Source organism: Alexandromys fortis, unplaced genomic scaffold (assembly GCF_014885135.2).
Source record: "Alexandromys fortis isolate MF-2015 unplaced genomic scaffold, M_Fortis_MF-2015_v1.1 scaffold_126, whole genome shotgun sequence".
Taxonomy (NCBI): Eukaryota; Metazoa; Chordata; class Mammalia; order Rodentia; family Cricetidae; genus Alexandromys; species Alexandromys fortis.
The window spans coordinates 4249140-4275596 of record NW_026068018.1 but is presented as its reverse complement, the minus strand read 5'-3'; the positions used below and the strand labels follow the sequence as shown (position 1 = coordinate 4275596).

General features: G+C 33.4%; 1 protein-coding gene across 2 annotated transcripts in view; it reads left to right on the top strand.

Moving 5' to 3' along the window:
- The window catches only part of Brinp3 (BMP/retinoic acid inducible neural specific 3), a 347625-nt gene that overhangs the window by 272371 nt on the left and 48797 nt on the right, over nt 1–26457 (top strand). For both annotated transcript variants that reach the window (XM_050162919.1, XM_050162920.1), the window contains one exon: nt 23799–24021. In XM_050162919.1, the coding sequence (XP_050018876.1) occupies nt 23799–24021 (223 nt within the window). The remainder of the gene's footprint in view (nt 1–23798; nt 24022–26457) is intronic.

Sequence of the window (26457 nt, the reverse complement as noted above, 5' to 3'; positions counted from 1 at the left end):
TATAATGTTCTTTTTGTATTTTTGATATTATCACCCATTATGTGTGGGGGTGTTTTGGCTTTATGGTTGATATTCATCAAATGCATATCAGAAGAGGACTTCAGATACTGGGCGCTTTTTTGTTTTGTTTTGTTTTTATGTAACATGAGGGGGCTGGCTTGTTTGTTTGTTGTTGGGGTTTTGTCCTGCCTGTCCCCCCCCCAGCTGTTTAGTCCTAGAGAAAATCACACATAGATTTCTATAAGTTATAAAGCTGATTGGCCCATTAGCTCTAGCCTCTCACTGGGTGACTCTCACATCTTGATTAACCCATTTTTCTGATCTATGTTAGCCATGTGGTTCAGTACCTTTTTTCAGTGGGGCAGCTCACATCCTGCTGGATGTGATCTGGGCAGGAGTGGGAGGAATCAACTTCCTCCTTCCCAGAATTCTCCTGTTCTCATTATATCATTTTTACTTCCTGTCTGGTTTTCCCGCCTTTATTTTCTGCCTGGCCAATCAGCATTTATTTATAACATGATTGACAGAATAAAAACATTTATTTATTTACTTACTTACTTACTTATTTTCCATTCAAATATTTACACTTCTTTCCCTCCTCCCAATTCCCTCCTGCTCCCCTACAACCCCTCCTTCCTCTACCTCTCTGCTTCAGAGAGGGCAGGGAACCCCCACCCTGTGGGAAGTCCAAGGCCCTCCTACATCTAAACCTAGGGAGCTGTACATTCATATAGACTAGGGTCCCAAAAATCCAGAACATGCCATAAAAAAAAAAGTCCCAGTGCCTTTATCAATGGCTTCTCAGTCAGCCCCCATTGTCAGCCACAATCAGAGACTGGTTTGATCACATGCTCATTCAGACCAGGTCCAGCTGGATTTGGTGAGCTACCATTAGAACAGGCACACTGCCTCAGTTGGTGGACCAACCCCTCACAGACCTGACTTCCTTTCTCGTCTTCTCCCTCCTTCTGCTCTTCAACTGGACCTTAGAAGCTCAGTCCATTGCTCTGATGTGCGTCTCTGTCTATCTCCATCTGTTGCCAGAGGAAGATTCTATGGTGATTTTGGAGATAATCATCAGCGTATCTTCTTCGCTGTTCCTATATATGCCCTTTTTCCGTCTCCACACTCCCACTCCCCCAAGCTTCTGCTAGTCCTTCCCTTCTCCCTTCCTTCTCCCCCTCTCCTCTTCCTCCAACCTCACCCCCATCCCTGCCCCCACCTCCATGCTCACAACAATCTGGTTTGCTTCCAGTTTCCAGGAGGATCTATATATGCTTTTCTTTGGGATCACCTTGTTATTTGGCTTTTCTGGGCTTGTGAACTATAAGTTTAATGCCCTTAGTTTATGGCTAGAGTCCACAAATGAGTGAGTACATACCATATTCATCTTTTTGGATCTGGGTTATCTCACTCAGGATGGTATTTTCTATTCCTTTCATTCTTTTAAAATAAGTCATTAGTCTCTTTTTTACTTGCCATTATCATGAGAGGGGCCCTCAGTGCAGTTTTACTTTGGATTTTATTGTTGGAAAATATTTCTGCGTTTTATTCATATTTTTAGTTTTTCCAATAGTTACAGCTTATCATGATCATTACACAGAGTAGCCAGCACCCTGCCCAGCAGAATTAAAGACTTTCAGGCAAAACAAGAGAGGGATTCAGAAGCTAACCTCAAGTTATATCTTACTTTTTGATAAACTTTTCATTCATTCCTTCTGTCAAGCAGCAATAATGTACATGTTAATAGGAGCTTCAACTTGTCATTTAAAAGTAAAAGTTATAACTAAAAAATTTTAAAAAAACTCATTGGAAATGCTTAATAACATAAAAATATAGACTAAAAAAGCTTGTGAGGTGAACACTTTGAATAGAAGAAAGGAAATAAATGAGAAATTAAAATATTTCAGTAACTTTGGAACTCAGACAGATGTTCAAATTTTGTCTCAGTAGAGATCTGCAAGGATTACAGAACAAAAGTTGTTCAGATCTAAGAAAAACTTTCTAAACCTGGCCAAGATATATGTTTAAAGGATCTGAAGGTTGAATGTATTCCAAAGTGGATAAATACACACACACACACACACACACACACACACACACACACACACACACACTAACAGGAAGTTACATCCAATTCCTGGATCTGGAAGCACATAGTAGAAACAAAGTCAAATGTTTACTCATGTATCATGAAGAACAGAAAGAAATGACAACTTTCTTCTGTTGGGAAAGACATAGCAAACAATTTCAACAACAACAATTTCAACCATCTTTTTCACAAACTAAATAGATTTTTAATATGTTTTTTTGATAAAATAAAAAAGACTATAGAAAATAAGAATTGTTCAATTGATTTTCTTTTTCTGTTGAGTTCTCTAAGAAATGACAAATAGAGTCAAAACTTTTAATAGAATCTGAAGTATTATTTGATTTGAAGGAAAAAAATTAATTATATTATAGTTATAACTGAATCATAGTGATAGGTTTTAGCAGGAATTAACTTTATTATGTGAAATTAAAATACCAATGCTAATATACTGTACATTTCAAATGTGTAATTTATATGGTATATAATAACTAAAGGTAATTTCAACCCAAATCTACATGAACAGAAGCACCCTAAGTGCTTCAATTAAAACAATGGGATTCTTGAAAATTTCATGAACAGAGAGACAGAAAAGAAGAAATGACAAAGTAAAAATAAGCAGTGAAACAAAAGTGTAGATGACAGATGGAATGAAACCATCTTCTTTGTAAATACATTTACTTTATTTGCATATGTAAAAACTCCATGAGACCCAAAATACCTTTCTTGAGGAATAAGTAACAAAATGTGGTACATCCATACTATACAATTTTACTCATCAATCCCAAGATCTCTCTTTACCATGGATCCACAGCTACTCTGATAAAGCTCTACTCTACGGCATCATAATGAGGAAAAGGGAGCCAGTCTTTAAGATCATAGCTTCTTGTTCTCATTATGTGACATATTTAAAATGATGTAGACAAAATGAATAATGTTTTTTAGAGATTTAAGAAACAAGAATTGGTGCTTATGTTACCCATGTCTGATGTGAAGAAATAGCCCTCTACTATCATTATGATGATAATATGTTTATGTAATCATAATACACATAAATCTAGGTACATACTAGATATGTATGTAGGTAGTAATGTGTATGTGGATCTCTAGATATGTATGTATATCTACATCAATGTCATCACTGTGTAGTGCACTGTATTGAATTGAAGGATACACATTATAATAACTTACTTGAATTACACATACACAGAATATTCTACTGTTTTCCATTTATTCATTTAATAACTTTTATTATTTCCATTAGTCATTTGAGAAGAGTGTACAATATATGTTTATCATATTCTTTTCCCTTCCCTTCCTATTAACTTTGAGTCCTACTTATTTAAAAAAAAAGGGGGGGGGGAATACAATTGTGCTGCCCATATATTCCTGGGTAAATGGGTGTCCACTAGAGCATAACTTGCTGTGGATTTCATTATTTTAAAATACAATGTGAAACAAAGCAGCTTAGCATTGAATAACTGTAAACTAAAGAAAGTGTACCCTGAAATTGTTATAAACAGAATGCATTTAAAAAATAGTTGGAGTTAGAGGTATTGGTCTTTTGCAAAGCTAAATATAACAAATTTATCTAACCATTTCATATATTATGTAAACCTAACTTTTTATTACTTATGAGAGTATACAATTTTATAAATATGTTGTTTTTCATGTGCAAAATATTTCAGGACTATAGGGATTATGTCTTCAGCAATTTTTCCCTATTATGAGAGCATTTTTTTTTCCAATTTCAAAATAGTAAAACTTATACTCAAACAAAAGTTAAATGGCTATGACTGCTATCTAATTTCCTATTTAGCTCCAAAGTGTTAGAAGACTATCAATGCATTTGTGTATGGTAAGACAAAATGAAAGAGAGGTAACTGCTTTCAGGGATGTAATAGACCAGGAGCCTTCATTTAGGATTCAGAAAACATTTGCTCAGGCAAACTCATTCAGTAAGAAAATGTGACTACTGCCATTTTCCCTTTTCAAAAGCTGTATAATTGCTTTCTGTGGCTAGACAATTGGATATAAGTTATTGCTGAAGGAAAAATGGCATCAATTCCTTTATATCACTTCCTGGGTGAGGGCAAGGTAAAAGGAAAGAAGGTCTATTATTTATTGGAGGTCCATTTCTGGACCAGAATGACTGATGTGATCATAATGGATGGAACTGTTAGAAACAGCACACGTGCAGTACTCAACTTCACCAAGCAGAGTCTATCTCCCCGATAGCACTAATAACCTTCGTAGAGGACATATGACTTCTGGGTGACATAGCAGAAATTGATGTTTTCAGTGGTCTGGCTCTAGAGTGGACTCACTGAGATACAACTCTGTGATAGGAAAGGGATAAATTTATCAAAGTTACAAGCTGATATTGGAAGTATTCTGACTCAATAATTGTGAATATCTTTTCCTAAAATAGCATCTTTAAATACAAAGCAAATTTTATCTGTTTTCATTGACCGTTCCTTGGGGAAGTTTATAATTAAATTAATGGAAATTGAGGATTCTTTTTAATAATTTGTCATAAGGATATAATATATTAATAATTACTTTTGTCACAGACAGAGACTAGATTGACAAAAAAAAAAGATACTTGATTTGCTATAGATATTGAAAGAGACCCGGGGATATCGCATTTAAGATTACAAACAGTCTCTGGGGCTTCCCAATATAATTATGTTTTCTTCATTATTTTGCAAGGGTGTTAATTGCCTGCTAGCAGTTAACCTCCCATGCGACTGTCAAGAAATGTAATCAATAGTAAGAGCAGAGGGACACAAGCTGTCATGGTTTCTGTGACCAATATCCTTTTCTCACCCCTGGCAAGGTGCTTCTGTTTTAATAAAACGAACAGGTGCATGTGTAGGAGGTTTCTCCAGAAAGCCACCAGCTAAATCAGTACATCGGATGGGTCTCAAATTAAAATGTAGCCAATCAGAACCTTGAAATATAATTGCCTCATTTTCAAACTTAAATACATTATAGGCCTCCTGCTAGTACTGCACCTGGCAAATCTACTTATTAAAGTGGTGGAGGGTAGAGTTTGCTGAGACATTTTGAATATTATGCTGACATGGTAATAAAAGAAAGGCGGGAGGAGGCATGATCTAATTCCACTGACGTCTGCTCAGATTAATATAGACCATTAGTCTTGTAGAGCAGATAATCGAATCTCATTCATGAAAATATTTCAGATAATTTTTCACAAAGTAAAACCCATTGCATTTAAATATATCACCTCAATGATATGTCTTCAGTTATTCTTAATATTCTTATTACTCAGGTATGTTTCAGATTTCATTTTACTCACCCAGTGTGTTTAATATTCCTTGTTCACTGCATATGTGCTTTTATATCTCTTTGGAGTTTTTGTATACATTTATGCATACTTATGCAAATAGTGGATAGAATGCAAAAGAAAGTAAAACTCAACTTCTACCTCTGCTGCCAAAAAATAATATTCCATCTGAGATGTAATCTACTTTTATAGGCAAAAAAGATAGAGAACCAGGATTCAGATTTTGTCATTATTATATCAAGTAATATTTGTTACATTTCTTATCGGCTTATTAATATTATAAATAAGAATAAAATATTAGCTTTTTTGTACTGGTATAAGTTCTATGCATATAAAACTAATTGTACTTGATAACTTTATTTTAAATTGAAATTGCCATAATATTGACAGTACCAACAACAATATGCAGTAACTTTCATTGTAAAACTTAAGTATTAAATGAGGGGAAATTTACAAATCTAAATGCAGAAAAAAAACCTGAGTTATATTGTGTTCCAAAGTATCATATACAACATGCATGTGGTGCTACAGTGATCAATGCAGTGTCATGTGAAAAAAGATTTTTGAATGTTTGATATGGTGTATGTAAGTCCAGCTTCTAGAAAGATAATTGAACATTGATATTATATAACATTCAAAATTATCTGAAATTATTTTGTGATCATTATCTGGAAAGTTATGCTTTCAAAATAAATTGAGTAACATCAGACATATTTGTTAAACTGATTGCAAAATGTTTTTCAGTTTTCACCACATTTGGTTCACTGTGTTTTAAAAACGGAAATGTAGTATTTTGCTACTATAATATTATTTTTCCTGTTTTACGGTTATATTTCTTTACCATTTCATTACAATCATACATTAAAGAGAATTTTATTTTGTTGATAAAAGTAAAAATCAGGAATTACATCCCTCAAAATAACCAAATTGTTAAATTGTATTGTCCTTGTGGTTAGTGTGAAAATAACTTTGTCTTCTTGGAGGCAGAGAAATAATATACTTTGGGTTCTCTACTTACATGGCAAATGATCCTGGTTTTGCCTACTCATCAGTCAATACATAGTGAGAATAACTGTAACTCATAGTATCTTTTCCAGCGCTATCATCTACAATTATTTGCAGAGAGGGACAACTGCCGCATGTAATTTCAACCTTACTGCAAGTTTAAATCTAGAACTGTTATGTTCTGTGCTATTGACCAGTGGCTGGGTTTGGCCATGTGTTTAAATCGCATATACACTCAGTTTAGGACATTAAAAGACCAATCTCCAGAGACTTTCAGTCTCCCGTTATAGAGCTTAATAATTAGAAAGTTTAAGAATAAGAAAGCTAAAGGACATGTGTTCTAAAAGAAAACTGAACAGAGAAAACAACAAAAAGAAACATACACACACAATAAGAATGTTGGTGTAAAATTGCTTTAAAATCTTGACAACGTTGATATAGTCCACAACTTTTTAGTGTAACAGAGATAAAAAGTCAAGAAAAAAAATGTAGAAGACATAAGTATAATTCCTAGAAAAATGTGATTTAGGAAATGTAAGTAAAGGAAATCCTTAAGAATGTTCAAATGGAGCCTAGCCTAGGGTCAATCTTTAAATCTAAGATAAATAAACCCCACTATGTCTTCCAAGAGGGGCTGAGGATGGCAGTAACATCTCTGCTTTCCACTCCTGGCATTCACAAGCTCTACTGCTTATGGTGGCTACTGTGTCCCTCATACTTCATTGATCTTGAATATGGGACATGTGTTAAGGCATTCTTTTAGTTTCCTGATTGTTTAAAATAGAAGCTGCACCTGAAGTGCATTTACAAACTTCCTATCACTATCAGTGAACTTGTCCTTTCTCACTTGGGGTATTTCCCTCGGGGTAGACCTGATTATGATACATATGTGAGAAAAAGAGAGGAAGGTGATAAACTATGATCAGTAGTCAGTTGGCAAAGCAGGAATGTTCAGCGTTTGTTACATCTGTTTCTTTATTTTTCGACTTTTTAATGCCATTCCATCACACAATAACATGGAACTGTCTTACTTACGTCATCATTTATGGCTCAATGAAGAAAAACAAAAGAAGCAAAATATGAGCATCCGCTCTTCCCTGCTGTTGAAACTAGCTCTGCCTTAGCATCCAGGTGTTTATTCTGATAGTCTTTGGGTTCTTATCTGCAAACCCCCAGAAATCAACATTGATTTTTTTTACCTAAAAAAATAAACAAAATGTACATTATTATCTGAAACATTTAAGATTCTTGGGATAGCTTGTAATGGTAGTGAAACAGAGATATTTTGGAAGCTTATAAGACAGATAATAGGTATGGATATATAATTATCAATAACACACACACTGACGAATATAGATGATGCTAAATATACTACCTGAGAAATTTGCTTTTTAGTTTTTTTGTTTTGTCCCATGATAAATAAGAATTGGATAGCAGTCTTTTAATATATTTTCTTAGTTTTCCAATATTGAGTTATCAGGCCCAAGATAATATGAATGCATGTAATAGTAATAAGACTTAGCAGATCTAATTTATGTCTTAAGACATATGTAAGACAGCTAAAGAAAATGAAGTCATTGTTTCAAAAAGGAACAAAGTGAGTGGTACTTGAGGTACTGGGAGTGAGAAAGGGAATGAGAAAAGTAATAAAATTTTAATTTTAAAAAAATAAAATTATGATTTGCAAAATTCTAAATTTTTAACATTTCTTTTGAAGCAGGGAATTCATTCTGTCTCTTTAGCTAAATCACATTTCTAGCCAAGAACTAATATTTTCTAAGAATTCGGTACAAAAACACTCAAATTCTTTATGGCTGCGAGTCTGGTCTTTTAGAATGAGACACAAAATATATTGTGAAGTAAGTATTCCATGAAACATAAAAAGGAATGTATTTTCATTTTAGTTCTCTGTGTTTTGCCCTAACATCTGAAAGGTGGCTGGAGTTTTTAAAGTACTATATATCGGGTAAATAATTATCATGAGGCTTACACAATAGTGAAGCATCATTTTATTGAACATTTATTTGGGAGTTTGAGATATTGGTACTATTGTAGATCAATCCCTCTGATAACAATTTTCCTAGCATTGCAATTTGCCATTTCAATTTAATATTGCCTGTAGTGTTAGACCTGCTATTACATTTACGGCTTAGATTACTATTGAAAATATTGTTGGAAGAAGGAAGTAATATTGCCGTGATTTTATCATTAGACCATTTTTCTTGTACACAATGCCAGGTCTCCACTAAAGTATCAGGTTCTCAGGCCATCTGGTGTCATTTATATCTTTAGGCCCAGCTCTCATGGTGCTCCACTACGAATAGTAATAGTGATTTCGAGAGTTGTGGCCAGAATAGTACAGTGCTGCAGCAAGTAGCAAAAATATGATACTGCACTTAGAAAATCTAGAGGTTTATTTCAGGGGAAACAAAATAACAAGTAATTGTTTGAGCTTTATTACTTGGTGCCATGAAATTCCAGGACTACTTTTGATGTAGAAGGGTAATTCTATTAAAACAATGTAAGAACTGTTAAATACAAGCTTCTATAGCATTATCACTTTTATTATTTTATATGATTAAAGAAAATGAAACAATAAAGTTTAAATAACCAGAGAATTAATATGACAGATATTGTTTAAATAATTAATTGAAATTATTAAATTGGGAAATATGTTTTAAATATATTTTCATAAAATGTATTTCATATTTTAGATATATATTTACAACCAAACATATTAGCTTAGATTATATTTTTAAACATTCACATTTACTGAAAAGTAATAACAGCTTTTGTTTCTGAAGCCTTTCACTACTTCTCAAAACTGTTTTTGCACAGAATTTTTAGGGAGAGTGAAGATTAAAGATTTCGTTATGATATAGAAAATAATCCCCATCTGATGGTGACTCCCCTTAACTAGTAGCAGAACCCAGAACAAACTCCATTTGCATAAATTTGCAAAGGAAATAAGATGTAAATTTATAACCCAGTTAATGAATATAAGATGTTCTTATCAAAGCATTCTTTGGACTACTGTTTAAGGTACAGTCATTGGAAAACTGATGGCACCTGGAGTACTCACATTAGGCTCCTTAGAAAACCTCTATAACAGAAAGGTATTATAGACTAATTTTCACATCTGTTATGAAAATTAAATCTGTAGAAGCCATTTTGTATGGCATTTCGCAACAAACTTAATAGAGAACAAACCAAGACCACTACATATTTCCCTTGTATCAAACGTTAAAATGATTTGTCAGATAGTGAATTCGGGTTGCTTTCTTGAGACAATTCTTGGTTTATAATGTATAATTATTTTCATCAAATGACTTATATGTGAAATGGTTAGGATTCTTATTTTACATTTATTAGTAAACATACTGATTTTAATATTGTAGTTTTCTGTAAAATGCTTCATAAAAGTTCAATGGCTTCCTCAAATGCTCCTAAAATTCATATTGGCCTCTTGAGGTACAGGGTTTAGGTAGAGCTGCTTTAAAACCTTATATTCTGTCTTTTCTTTTATGGCACAGCGATCTGTATGTTAGCAGTCTGGAGACTGCCTTTCTGGCTTGTGCCGATGGACTGTGATAGAGTCTGAGGTGCCTCCCTTTCTTTTGACTTCTCTGCACTGTTCTGATATGTGGTCACCAGTTGGGCTCAGTATTTCTTGAGGGATGATGCAAAAATATCCAAGAGAAAGGACGTCACTAGGTTTGAAAACCAGATGTGAGCACACTGACTTTTCTTTCGCACACAAAATAGTGCTGCTTTTATGACATTGAACAGAGTTTTGTTACATATTTACACAAACCAATAGGAGTTTTCTATCGGGTTCTATTAATATAAAAAAATCAATATTTTGGTTGGTAAGAGAATAATGAAAAATATAAACAACCTTATTGTGTAGAGGATACATGGGAAAACATAGCCACTGCAAGAATTAAAGGGAAAATATTATTTTGATAATTAATGTGAATCTATTTTTAACTGATACATAAAATAGAGTAACTGTACGCTTAAGATCAGTTATACATACCTATTTCGCCATTTGTATTTTTATGTTAAAAATATTCAAAATAGTTCCCTCTGAACATTTGAAATGTAAAACATAGAATTGGTAGTCATTTTATAGTTTGGTATAAAATCTTAATACATTCCATCTGTAGCATAGAATCTATCAGTCAGTCATTGCCCCCTGCCATATTCTCACTTCCCATCTATTCTCTTTTGCTCCTTGCAACAAATCACTCTATTCTCAAATTTTTACGTTTTCGGAATCCTCATGACTAAAAGTAAAATTTGACCTATGTGTGGATTTAGAGATTATACATTATACTTATGCTCATTCACATTTTATGTAGTCACAAAATTTACTTCTTTCTACGACTGAGCAATATTCTACTGTGTGTATGTGATATGCTTTATATATACATATATATATTAATATATATGTACATGTACACATATATGTTTCTGTGTATGTTTTAATGCACATACATAGAGACACAAACATAAAATTTATAAAATATACAATAATGAAAAATAAGTGTCATGCCAAGAAGAAGTAACCCACCTTTTCTCTTGATTGGTTGTGATAAGCCATTCAAACAATGTCTTACTATGTCAGTCTTCCTCCATTTTACCTATCCTCAGAAAGTATTCTAAATACTAAAGAAAGACATTTAATATACTTGTTCCTTTTGACTATTGATTGAAGGTGAATTCCAAAGATGAAGTCTCTGTGCTACTGATCCATGAACGAAAAATGTTAAGAATTTGAGGACACTGTGTTTTGCAAGGTGTTGAGGCAAAGAGGTATTTTTAACCTTTATGACTTTTATTCTTGATAAATACAACAAGATATTTATCACTAAACTTGATACCAATCTCTATCAACTTGCTTGCTTGCATCTTGCGGTTACATTTTTATTATTCAGCAGAGGTGACAAAGATTGGATCCTCCAAGTTGTCATAATATTGGATTTAATACACCATGTATTAAATGTATTTTCTTCTTTCATTCAAATCTAGGATTTTGCATATGATAGGTGAGTGTTCTGTGACTGAATTTTAACTTCAAGCCCAGGACTTATTTTGATGAACCTCAATACTGTTTTATCATTACTACTGCATACTCTCAACAGCATGCACAAGGTTTATCCTCTCATTGTCCTTGCAAACTCTTTGCACCTTTTGTATACAGAAAATAATGTAAAGCAATATTTAATGGTGGTAATATCATGGATATTCATTTATTATACAATAATTTGTGATGTTTTCACTGGGCTAGGAGGCAGGGGCAAGCAGATCTCTGTGAGTGTGAGGCCAAGCTGGTCTCTAGAGAGCGTGCCAGGACAGATTACAAAGATACAGAAAAACCCTGTCTCAAAAAATATATTTTGCATGTGTAATTGATCATTTATATGCTCTCATTTCAGAAACATATTTAAAGCTATCACTCACTTTTAGGTATGTTATTTAGTGCTAAGCCATGAGATTTTTTTAGTTTTGTATATATGATAAGAATAAATATCTTGCTAGAAAAATTTAACAAATATATTCATCAAGCCAGGCAGTGATGTCTTTAGTCCGCTAATTCTAATCTCCTCCCTTGACTAGGCTATGTAGAAGCCTTTTTTGGATAGCACTATAGTTTGGGACTATACTTTGATTTTATTTCTCCTTCTGAGTAACTGGCATTATATTTTATATTACAAAATTCAAAATCTTCTGACAAACTAATCTAGCATATTTTTATACTTGCTTCTGAATGTTTACTCTTTCTTTACTTTGTCAGTTGGTTAAGTCATATGCAATATAGAAATCTCTTAGAATAACAATAATACACTGCCTTCACCCTTGCTATAATATATAATTCTCTCTCTCTCTCTCTCTCTCTCTCTCTCTCTCTCTCTCTCTCTCTCTCTCCCTATGTCCTTGGGAGGATTGTTTTCCTCTCAGAGTTGACAATGTACAATGAACCTATAATTGAAATTAATTTCATATTGCTTCTGAACAAAATAAGCCTGTCCTACAGCATGGTTATTATGAGATTCTAAGAGATAAAATTGTATAAAATCTACTGAACAAAAGCTCTCTATGAATATAAAAGATTTAATTTTGTCAACTCCTGGAGTATTTCTGCTTGTTAAGCAGGAATTTTTTTCAGATACGGTTTGTTCTAGGCTTTAGTTATTATTAACAGTGTCAGTTTGCATAGTTGCAAAAACTTGATAAAACACATTTCTTCATCAGAAAAATGAAGATTATTATAGCACTCATCTCCTAACTTCTGCAGGGATTAAGCAAGATAAAACACATTTCTCAGAGGACCATCAGAAATTACAATAAGTACATTATTTTAAAAATGCTAATAGCATTTGTCACTAATTATAAAGGAATTTTATTGTTCTCATAGTAATCTATTTTAACAAGCATGAATATACTATTTTAGTATATCTATGATCATCATTACTTTCCATTAGCACACTAGGAAGCACACAGTACACACTAAATAAATACCCGTTAAGCTCTTGTTTGACTGTAGATTCTAATTACTGCTGAAGCCTCAATTAATTGCAGGACTCTGGTTTCTTATTAGAATAGAATCTTACAGCACACAAGGAATGTATTTAAAGACAATGAATTGGGAAACTCCTGTTACCAGTAGGACTGGGGATGCTAGCTCAAGGGCTATACAAGGCACAGTTGAGAACTCACACAGCAGAAGAAATCTCTGGAGGGCACCTAGGAGTATACAAGACAGCAGCTGGAACATCTGCCATCTAAATACAGATCACTGAAGTCATCCTTAAGGAAATTGTCCCAGATAATTACCTTGATGGAACTCCTGAGGTTTGTGCATTTTTCTAATTAAGGGAGACATAAAGAAAGAATATTTGATATTTATAGTTTCTACTTTATATTATCTGTTTTTTTTTCATATAGTATATTCTGGTTATTTTTAACCTACCCAAATCATCCCAAATTCTCCTCTCTTCCCACCCAACCAAATCTCCACCTTTTCTTTTGCTATATTATAAGATACAAACAAGTATATTATAAATAATAATGATAAAATAGGTAGAAACAATAACAAGAATAGGATATACCAAACAGAATAAAAAGAGCCAAATAAAATAATAATCACAATAATAAGCTTGAGAAACACATATAGTCAATGTGACACACAAATTCACACAGAAAATCCATGAAAAGCATATACTCAGTAATTATAATATATACCATATATAATATCCATAATATATAAAGGATGTATAAGGTTAGGTAAATAGAAAGAAAGAAAGAAAGAAAGAAAGAAAGAAAGAAAGAAAGAAAAGAAAAGCCCATGACAAAACTTTATGAGACAACGGTTCTTCAAAAATGCCACTGAGTTCCTTTTGTGTTTGTTATTTTTGCTGTACATGGAACCTGGAATTAAGTATGGCTTGTATACACAGTTAGACTTCATTAGAATTTTTTTTCATTTGTGAGAAGTTATCATTTGGAGATGAATTTGGGTTTATGAATAGAGACTTGTTCCACTTCCCTTTCAGCACTTAAAATTTTTGTTAAAATATAGTTACATTGCCATATTGAGAGGAGCAACTGAGTTATCCACTGTTTTCAAACTTTCATACTCGGCATTCAATTTGAAAGAGGCCCTTGATATCAGATGTCATGTCGGTTAAAGCATTCCATCTCTGATGAATGTGGGTGGTAGATGTCTTGTCAAATTCCGATGTTTATCATTGTATCTATTTATAATGGTTTTTGTCCGAAGTGATCTAGGAATTGAACCACATATTCTACCCATTTTCTCTTTAGAAGTTATTCTGTAAGATTCCTTCTGATGCCTCTACATCTGCCAGCAGATTCTTTCCTTAAAGGAAGAAAGCAAGGCTTTAATTGAGTTCAACAGATAAAGAATTTATCAAAGGACAGTGCTGACACAAAGGAAAACAGAGAAACATTCTCTTCTGCAACAAATGTAGTCAAAGAACAATAGAAAAAAATCTATAAAACTTATTTAGTAAGTCCATCACTATTAAAAGCTATGGACAGACTACAACAGCCACTACTATCTCTGCAATTCCCATGATCCCCTGAGAAAGAAAGTCTAAATCCAGGTGAATTAAACTGAATCCTACAGCTGAGAAAATTCACTCACTCTGTAGTTTCAAGAACACTGTGAAGGTAAAGACCCAGCAGAAATATAAAATAATCATAAAAATGATTTATTTTAGTTATTGAACACATAGGATGCATTCTGAATTTACACTCTTCATTTGCCCACAGTTTTGTAGTCTTCTAAAATTGTTTATGAGTCAGATGCCCTACTGATAGAAGAGAAAGTGGGAAGCAGCCTACAACACATGGGCACAGGAGACCACTTCCTACATATAACCCCAGCAGCACAGACATTAAGGGCAACATTGAATAAATGGGACCTCCTGAAACTGAGAAGCTTCTGTAAAGCAAAGGACACTGTCATTAAGACAAAAAGGCAACCCACTGACTGGGAGAAGATTTCACCAACCCCGCAATAGACAAAGGTCTGATTTCCAAAATATATAAAGAACTCAAGAAACTAGACTTTAAAATGCTAATTAATCCAATGACAAAATGGGCACTGAACTGAACAGAGAATTCTCAACAGAAGAAGTTCAAATGGCCAAACAACACTTAAGGTCATGCTCAACATCCTTAGCGATCAGGGAAATGCAGATCAAAACAACTCTGAGATACCATCTTACACCTGTTAGAGTGGCTAAAATCAAGAACACCAATGATCCAATGGAAGATGCCCAACTGTCATGTGCATAAAATTAGCATCAGTTGAACTCAGTGGGTTATAAAAGAAAAAGGAAAAAGAAGAGGATGAGGGGTCAGGAGCAAAGATGATTTAAAGTTGGGAGATGGATGTAGTTCTAGGGGCGTGGTTCAACAAAAGCAGGGATTGAGGGATAATATAATATCAATGCATGGAATAAATGCGAGTAGAATAAACTAAAAAAAAAACACCAATGATAACCTTTGCTGGAGAGGATGTGGAGTAAGGGGGACACACATCCATTGCTGGTAAGAATGCAAACTTATGCAACCACTTTGGAAATCAGTGTGGTAGTTTCTTAGGAAATTTGGGATCAACCTACCCCAGTACCCAACAATACCACTCATGGGAATATAGCCAAGAGATGCTCTATCATACTAAAAAAGTATTTGTTCAACTGTGTTCATAGTAGCATTATTTGTAATAACCCAAACCTGGAAACAACCTAGATGCCCCTCTATGGAAGAATGGATAAAGAAAGTGTGGAATATGTACACATTAGAGTATTACTCAGCAGTAAAAAAAACAATGACATCTTGAATTTTGCATGCAAATGGATGGGAATAGAAAACACTATCTTGAGTGAGGTAACCCAGATCCAAAAAGATAAGTATGATATGTACTCACTCATAATTGGTTTCTAGCCATACATAAAGGATATTGAACCTATAATTATAGAGAAGCTAAATAAGAAGGTGAACCCAAAGAAAAACATATAGTTATCCTCCTGGATATTTGAAGGAGACAAGATCAACCCTATTATATTTTAGTACAGAAGCTGTGGCATCCAAGAGATTAAAACTATGCCTAACTAGGGATTGAAAACATTTTGCAAGGTTGTAACCTATCCTAACTGTCTCCCCAGAGATCATTTATGCAATTCATTCCCTCTATAATATTCTTTGTTTCCAATGAATTAGCTATGTTAGAAGACTGAAGCTGACTATAAATTCTAAGAACCCAGATGCTCATTAGCATGTTTTTCTTTCTTGTCTCTTTTGTTACCTTTGTATCATTGAAAACTGTGCTGTAGATGGAACACAAATAGCCAATAAGTATTTTAAAGTTGTTTACCACCTAAACAGTCAGGAAAATAAAACTAAAACTACTTTGAATTTCTATCTAAATTATGATTAAGTAATTCTGATAATGAAATTAAAAAAGAGGAACCCTTACACATTACTGTTGGGACTATAAACTATTATAGTCATTATGGACATCAGTATAGCTATTTTTTATTGTTAAAAATTATCTAGGATATTATCCAATTATGTCTCCCAAAATATACACAAAGGATTCTATATTCTATGACAGAAATTTGTGAATAGCCATGCATGATTATTCACAATAGTTAGGAAATTAATCCACCCTAAAGATCCACCAACAGATGAATAGATAATGAAATTTTAATGTAAAGTCACAATCAAAATTTAGTCAGTTTTTTTAAAAAATGAAATTATGAAACTTGGTAAAACATAGATGATCCAGGCTCAGAACTCAAACATCACATTTTCTCTCTCATTTTCAGATTCTATTTTTTTAGTGGATACATGTATATATCCATACATACATACATTTATACATCAATATATATATGGGTGTTTGAGTATAGCACAACCTCTGAAATTAGAAATGAGGCTTCAAGCTTTGAGATGGGGAAAAGAAGTGTTGAGGAAGGACTTAAGGAATAGTGTATATGGGACTGACAACCAGAAGGAGGGATACACTAGAAGCAGAAGTGTACAATGCAGTAAAAAGGATGAGTTATATGATGGAAAACAATTTTGTCTACAAAGGACATAGCAGAATATAATATTTGTGTGTTAATTTAAAAAAAAGAGTATGGTTAGAAACCAGGCGTAGCAACCTGATTTGTAATCCCAGCATCATGAGGTTAAAGCGGGATGACAACAGGTTTAGGGGCAGCTTACATCATGAACCGAGTACTAGGCCAGCCTTGATTGGACACTGAGACTATCTCAAAAGCTGACAAAACAAGAATGCTATCACACATCCTCCTAGGAGCAGAGTAGTATATTCAACATAAGAATCAGCTTGTTCCAAGTAGTAGTAATATCAAGATAACAAATCCTGCCTTTAATCTTGGAAACTTTTAAAGATTATAATAATTCTTGTGTGTTCCATTCAAAATTTTAAATTTATTTCTGAATTATTGGGTATGCATTTGCTTGTTCATTATTTTTCTGAGTTAATGAGTTTGGTTGTATTATTTTATAGAACAAGTATATATCTGCTTTCTTCTTTTTGAACTTTTATCTTTACCTTCAACAAATCACTGAGCCACCGAGCCAGCCTCTGAGTAGTTATTATGCATTTGCCATTTTTACTATAAATAGTTACTTATTTTATACATAGTGTAGAAAATTAAGATAAAATATCTTTGGCATCCTTAATTCTTTGACTTATTCTACTTTGACTTCTCTTTCTACCTGTATAACTTTTATTTATGTAATAATTTCTGTGTTATTTTTAACTTCAATTTTTATAATATATAAATATTAATTTAAAGAAAACCAAAATGAAAGAAAAATATTTGTGGTGACATTTCCATTAAATCTATTGAGTTCTAGGTAAAATAGCTATCAAAACTTGAAGATGCTCTTGTATTATTTGAAAATAAGGCATATCATTAATTAGTCATTGTTAAAAATGAGATGAAAGGTTTACTCACATTTGCTGTCATAGATTGAAACATCTGTATGTTCTGTTCAAAACAGGTGTTCAATAACTGTTGTGGGTGACTGTCAATGGTGGCTCCTAATGACTTCATAATGAAGTAATTATTCATGTGTCATGTTAAAACTATTTCACAGAGAACATGCACTGATGACTTCCTGCAAACACACATTATTGCAAACACTCAAGTAAGATAAATAATTTCTACTTTAACATGTACTTTAACCTAAGTCAAATTTTCTGATTTACATCTTTTACCAATATCGTAATGACAATAAATACAATTATAAATCCATGCCCACAACATGAGAAAGTCTTATCGGAAGTGTCAAAGATGACTATGACTTGAATGATTGGTTTTCAAAGTAGCAGCATCTGGTCTGGGAAGATCCAAGGAGTGTGTTCCAATTTCCATGCATCAATTCTTTATTTATAAGAGGATATTTCTCAAAAGAGACATATGGAATCCAACAAATTTCACAACATTGTCAAACCAAAACGTTGATATTAAACTATTGTTTATACTCTGCTTAGTTAAAAGGATCATTTAAATCATATCGAATGCAACTATACTACAAAGTGTCCTCCAATTATATTTGAGCTATAGAAAACATTTTCCCTTTGTTTTATTTTTTGTTCTTTTTCAAGTAATAATCTATCTACTGGATGTCCAAGAGGTGTGATATTTAAGTAGGATGGGTTTCAGTTATAAACAAGACCTACTCCAAGAACACACATTAAATTTGTGGCCTGAATAAATTTTTCAAATATTGTTATTAATTCATTGAGATGTTCACAAAGTGAATTTTGAGCACTTTCCCTGAACTCCTCCCAGAAACACTGCAATATAACTAGTCACATAACTTTATATTCCGTTCATATCTCTCTTATTTCAAACCATGGAGTTCAGGTTTCTGTTGCCCAGTTACCCTCGAATAGCAGGTGTGCTCTGGAATGTCTTAATGTATCATTACAGAAAACTGTCACTTCCTCTCCTGGCAGGGTAAATGCCAATAGCTCATCAGCAGGTATTTTTCCAGCTTCTTGTTTGAACTTGTACAGAGATTATTCATGCTTGTATAATCTGTGTGATTTCATATAAACAACGGCCCTGTTATGACCACAACAGGGTTAGATAAAGATGCCACTTCTGGCTCTTACAGTCTGTCTTCTCTCTCTTCCGAGAAGATCCCTGAACTTTGAAAGCGGAAGGATGACAAACACACGAAACATGCTAGAATCACTCATTCTCTCGTTGTTGTCTAAATGTGAGTCACTACGCTAGTTGTCATTCACTGCAAGTAGCTTCTCTTGTGATAGTTGAGATCCATAGATATATACCACTGAGTCATTAAAATCATTTAGATAGCCAATCTTTATCAGGATAATATGAGGAAGTTCTCCTGGAGGGTCTATAGCCACCTTGCCACCATTCTTGGCCAGTTTTATAGTACCAGATAACAATGTTTCCTCTTATATTGGGCCTTAAATATAATCAGAAGATGATTGATTGTTTCCACGCTATCCTTACTCTTATGTCACTAGTAGGCATATGTTGCCTAGAACTTTGTCATTTTTACTCAGAGGATTCACAAAAAAGATCAAATTTTTGTAAGTAGGGTGAAGGGAAGAGTTTAGAAAGGAAAATCTGTAATAAGAATATATTGTACAAAAAGTCTATTTTCAATTAAAAACAAAAGAAAAGGCTTAAATTTAAGATTACTTTTTTCATCTAATATCTATAAGACATTCCAGAAGAATGAAAGCTAGTCAATAGATATGAAGCCTCTAGGCCACTATTCATATTTGTTTACCATATTTTAGTTGCGGGGAAAAGATGTCTTCAGACACAAGGTCTTATGCTTAAATTCTGAGGGTAACCAAGAGCAATGGCAATATCCTATGATATTTGGAGGTCTGTGGACCTAATTTGCCAGTGATCAGAAAAAAATAACCTGTCTGAAGCCCTGCAGCCAAGAAGATCTTATATGACTATGTGTACAAATAGCTTCTGCCTGGCAAGGCACCTGGAGAAACAGACCCTCACTTGGCAGGGACCACGATACAGTCTAGGAATCTGCAAAATTTGTGCAGGCTACAGAATCTTTTCTCTCTCAATATAATGGTCAGCCCTTGGGTTGATTTTTAGTTTTACTTTGTCAGTCACACATGCAACAGCTGAAATTTTTCCTGGAAATTCTGCTTCTTTGCAAATATTTCCCCCTACAATTCAACAGGGGGCTAATGTTTCTCAAATCTCTTATCTGGAATTACTAATTACAACTAATCCAGGGAGCTTTTCTGACTCAATAGAGATGGTTAGGTACAGATGAGATAACAACACTTGGAGCATTGAAAATGTCTCACAGTTTTGGAAAGGAGAGTAAGGCAAACATACACAGAATAGAAAAAAGGCCTCAGGAATACATATCGCACCAACCCATGCTTGTAAGTGCCTAGAACCCAGTCATGTAGAATCAATATTAACTTATAGTATATTCTGATGGGAATAATGCAATGCAACATGTAGAATGGTTAGACTCGTCTTTAACATACACGGGAGCTTATTTTGGTGGAAGAAGTATGATATAGTGAGATGGGAAAAGAGCGCCTTATCAAAGTCTGCCTTTTACAGAGAGGTTGAGACATGGGAGCCTCTTGTAGAACAGGGAACTGTATAAAATATATATCTTGCTGACATGATATAATTGTCCGGGTTTGCTCATTGTCCTTAAATCATTATGGCCATGTCTATTATTTTTAACCTTGTAACCACAAGTAGTTGCCAGCTGACGTTAGAACTGCAAGAACATGATGCATCTGCCTTGATCTTTAATTAAGCCTTGTAAAATGCTGAACACCATGTCTAGAATAAGGTTATGCAGCTCTGGGAATGTGTATTTGGGGAAGCATAAAGGAGAATGGGGGGGTCTTTCATAATGTTCACAATGTATTACTTAAACTGTGATGTATTTCTTAGAGTCAAAAATAAAAACCATTAATAAAGCTGTTCATGTAATCCTGGTAAGAAAAAAAAACTTTTTAAAGTATAAACAAAGATAGCCTGAGCTCTTTGGGGCTACTTGAGTGCAATCTACTCAGTGGTCAGAAGTTTTCCTTGTGCCCAAGTCCCTTCCTCACTTCAGGATCTGAACCCAAGCTGAGGCTGGACACTGGCAGTAACCCATTCCTGATATGATTTTATTTGTATGTTGTTGTTGTTTATTTGGTTGGTTTATTTTGGTGTCTGATTAGAGTATGGTCCCCCTGATATAGGGTATATCCATTTAAATTTTTTGGAAGTGTGTGTGTGTGATATGTTCAAGGAAGCTTCTGTAATAGTAAATTTCGACATGACATTTTCAGAAAATTTGTCAGAAGTATATAGATAATTTTAGGAAAACATCACCTAGCAATTTTAATATTGTACTGATGATAAATAAATAATATACAATAATGTGCTATCCACATGCATCCTAGGTATATTGTACCATCTTGCTAATTGCTGTAATAATCTGGGCTGAGGAAACATTGAGAATGTTTTCACCAGATTGAATTTCGGCAACTCTATATATAGCATTGCATTTTATGACCAAGGACTGATTCTACAGGAGGGTGATGCCAGCCTGGGTCCAACGGTTTAGCTTATAATAAAGCAAGATGAAGAGATTGTGAAAAGCAAGCCAGGTAGTGGCATAACTTCATGGTTTCTGTTTCATTTTTGGCTTCCAAGGCCCAGCATTTCAGTTCTCCACTGACTTCTTGTAGTGGTGGAGTATTTTTTTAGTGATAGGTTTTTGTTTTTTGACAAAGCAACCTTTTTAATTCTGCAAGTTGTTTTTGGATATTTGCAAACTTTAAACTGGATAGCCTAACCATATATCTAAAAAAAAAAAGTTTGTTCTCAGAATGTTAAAATCAATTGTCATCTTCAATATGTTTTGTTGTCCATGTAGTTTAATTAAAGGCAAACTAGAGCCCACAAGATTAAGATCTCACACTTATGACTTAGTTATTTAGTGATAGAATAGTAAATAAACTGTGTTTAAATTTTTCTAAATTCTTGGATTTGCATAATAGCGACTAACATGTTTTTTTTTCTTCTAAATTGCAGATTTATTTCAGGTATTTTTTTTTTCAGAAATTTGATGTGAGTGTAGATGTTGAAGCAAACCTACTAATTTGCTAACTAAGAATGCTGAGAAATGACATTAAAATAAAGATCTATATAAAAATAAATTATGCGATTAAACATTTGTTTAGAGAACCTGCTCATGATAAATATTTGAAAAGAAAAGGAAAGAATAAAATGCTAAAGTATCTTTTTCACTGTTTGTATGTGTGTGTATAAACATACATGTAGCAAACATATTTATAAATTGAGGTCTGTATTTTAACATTGTTAATTACATTGCAAATGTAATTTGTCATATTCCAAACATGACACATTGAACATTTTCTTTTTTTCTATAGAGTTGTAATTCATATTTGTAACAGAAAGACAGTAATTATATATAAGTTAATCTATTTAGCAATATAAGATGGTTTTAATTATTATGGTTGAAAACTACATACATATGCCATGGTGTATGTTAAATGTCTAGTAAAGTACAGTTTGCTTGTTTTTACCTTTAGAACACCATGTCATTGTGTGTTTACATAATAAACTGACCCTTTAAATCATTTGATTTCCTGTAAAATAAACTGTATGTGTGAAATAATTTATACACACACATACACACACACATGCAAAGACTAGAGGAGACCATCTGCTGTTCTGCTGATTCGTCTGCACCTTCTTACCTGACCTGGGAATCGTGTCTGCTACTAAACCTGGAGCGATGTTGTCAGCCAGCAATCCTCAGAAATCCTCAGCAATCCTTTTGTATCTGCTTTGCCCTCCAAAGTGACAGAGTTATGTGGGCTCACATTACAGTAACTGGCTTTATACATGGGCTTTGTGAAATTAAACTCAGGTTCTCATGATTTTGCTGTATTATTCTCATCTGCTGAACCATCTCTACGGTCATCGTATAACATCAGTTGTTACTTTCTTGAAGGCTAATTATTTACTTGATATAAAATGAATGTCAAATATGATATTTATTGACAGAAAGATAATAGCCAGTGGTGGAGGTTTAAATATTTTAATTGATTTTTTTATGTACACATGTTTTAAAATGGTATTTCATGAGAAGTGAATAGGAGCAGTGAGAGAGAAGAGCATAGCTGAATAGTAAAATAGTCTACTTAAAATTTTCTCCTAAGTAGACCCACAGAAGCTGGGCAGTAGTAGCACAGGTCATTAATCACAGTACTCAGGAGGCAGATACAGGTGAGTATCTGTGAATTTAAGGCTAGCTTGTCTACAGAGATCTTCCTAGGACAGCCTGAGTGAGGGCTGTTGCACAGCAAATGCCTGTTTTGAAAGAAGAAGAAAAGAAAAAAAAAACACCAGAAACTTAGTAATGTATAAATGTTTTAATGAATATATTTGGAAAAATTTACATATATGAAGTAAACTATTTACATTAATGCTAAATATGAAGGTCAAGTATATATCACATATTATAAAATCTGCGTTTAAAGATAAGCAGAAGAAGAACATAGAAAACAGATTGGATAACACTTTATGCCTAAACCATCATTCCTACATGAGTTATTTTTATATTCTTTCATGAAACTTCTATCTTAAGAAGATCAAAAGAATAACAACTTAAAACGTCTCAAATCTCATGTTTTATTAAATTGTTAGTCACAAATATTAAGCTTCTAGCTTGTTTACATATGTTGAATTTGTTTTGGCTGGAGGAAAGAATAATTGATTTATAATTAAAATGCTGAATTTTCTCTTGTTTCAGATGAATTCAAATTCTTCATGAAAAGACTACCCATGAGTTATTTCCTCAACACATCAACTATAATGCATTTGTGGACAATGGATTCTAATTTTCAGCGCCGCTATGAACTACTGGAGACCAGCATGAAACAGCTTTTCCTGAAGGCACATAGAATTGTCCACAAGCTCTTTAGCCTTAGCAAGCGGTGCCACAAACAGCCCCTCATCAGCCTGCCGCGACAGAGGTAAGACTGGGACAGCAGGGCAGGAACAGTTGTGTTTCTGTTCTGACAGCACAGGTCTGGTCTTTTCTCGGGAGCAGATGTGCTGGCAAACTGTGCATAATGTTGTTTTCCCTAAGAGCAGTTTCTAAGTAATAGTACAATGGGGAGCACGGACATTGATATTATTTTGGTTTTCTTTTCTTCTGTTACTTTAATCAAGGACTCATTCTATGTTATTTTTTATGATAGTCGGTTAATAACCCTATTCAAGAAAATACAATAAGAACAAATCCCCACAGTTAAACTGGGAACATATGAAGTAGGTAAAATACAAACAGGAATTTCTCCATATCTAATTTTCCAATAAAGCAACTAAGGGTTTATGTTATATTTCAATTATTTTGAAATTCATAAATATAATCATATTCTAATCTACAGGTATCTAATGTTTAACATAAAGATGAAATACAAAAGTATTTGTGTCTGAATTTATTTGGAAAAAGATTTTAAAGTTTCTAACTTAAGACATGTTGATGGATTATTGGAATAAAAATTGGTATTTATCTATTTTCGGTTTGGTTAAACATATCAAAAAGAAAATGTAGAATACAAAAACACATTTTAAAGTACTTGTTATAAAAATGTTAAACTTTTTAATTGATGATTAAATTATTAAGAAGGGAAATCTATAGATATTTTACAATTTTAAAACGGCACATTGAAAATTAAACCTCTATTAAATATTTGATTAAAATCTAACACGATGGTATTTTCCATAGCTTTGTGCTGTACTTCAAATATGAAGAAATATTTGCCATCTGAGTTGAAGATTACTTTTTATTTTTGTACCAATTTATTGGCAAATTTATACCAATGAGCATATACAATGTATGATCACTATCTCTCTAAAGGCTGTGCATCCCTTCAAACTTGTGGACTATACTATTTGTCTCCAGAGTTTTGCCTTTTCAGATCTTTTGTATAAAGGGAAGTACATAACATGTGAACATTGTGTATTACATATATGCCAATCTTTCTAGCCATTCACCATTTGATAGACATTCCTGATTTTCCTTTGAAAAATTTGAGTGATGTCTCTATAAATTTCTTTGTACATGTTTGTTGTTGTGGATATGTGTTTTCAATATTCTTGAGTATGTATTGTATTGGGGCACTTCTGAATAACAAAGTAATTGTATTTGTACCATTCTTTAGGACAGGAAAAACCCTTTACCTGTGTTCCTTGATGATGATGATGAAATGATTACTATTATTATTTGATTTTTTTGAGATGGAGTTTCTCTTTATAACTGCCCTTGCTGTCCTAGAAATGACTCTATAGACCATCTTGCCCTCAAACTCACAGAGATTACCATGTCTCTGCATCATAGCGCTGGGATTAAAGGCATGTGCCACCACCATCAGGCCATGCACAATTTTTAAATTTCAATTCTCACGAATGACATCTTCTCTCACTTCACATTATACCAAAATGTGTCGATTTTTATTGTTTAGTTATAAGGACCTGTCTGTGTGATGTGGCATCAAATGTGTATTTATGAGTGTGTGTGTGTGTAAAGTCTTAATTACTAATAATGTTAAATATTTTATTTCTTATTATTTCCCATTATGTATTTATGTAGTGAGACCTGATCACACCTCAATACTGTTTACTCTTTTATATGTTTGAATTCCCTTCCTTTATCCACTGCATAAATTAATTATATATTTTCTTTACTTTTTTGTTGCTTGGTTTTTATTAATCTCATTTCATTGTTTGTTCTATAATTCTTTCTTTTCTGACTCTTTCTTTGTTATTTACTTTGTTTTGTTTATTTTGTGTGGTTTTCCATTTTAAAAGTCTAACTCTAGGGAGAAAATATACTGATTAAGAACTTTAATTTTTTTTCAATGAAAAGTATTCAGGTAAATAACTTTCATTGTGATTATTCAAGAGTTGTTATTTTATTTTTATGTAAGATTGTTTTATTCCTTCCACATAATTTTAATCTATCTGTATATGATCTATTAATAAATTTAATAAGGAATTATGATCAAAGAAAGAAATATTATTTAACTACAATCATTTAAGCATGTGTACTAAGAGAAGTTTTTAGAATGCTGATAATGAACATTTAATTTAATTTTTTTTAGATTTCTACCTTGTCTTCTTTTCTTTATTATTACTTTTTTTTGCCTCCCCTGCCTCCCATTTACCTCCCACCCCCTCACTCTCCTACCCCTCCCTCTCCAGTCAGAAGAGCAGTCAGGGTTCCCTGCCCTGTGGGAAGTCCAAGGTCCTTCCTCCCCCCTCCATCCAGGTCTAGGAAGGTGAACATCCAAACTGGCCAGGCTCCCACAAAGCCAGAACATGAAGTAGGATCAAAACCCTGTGCCATTGTCTTTGGCTTCCCATCAGCCCTAATTGTCTGCCATGTTCAGAGAGTCCGGTTTTAT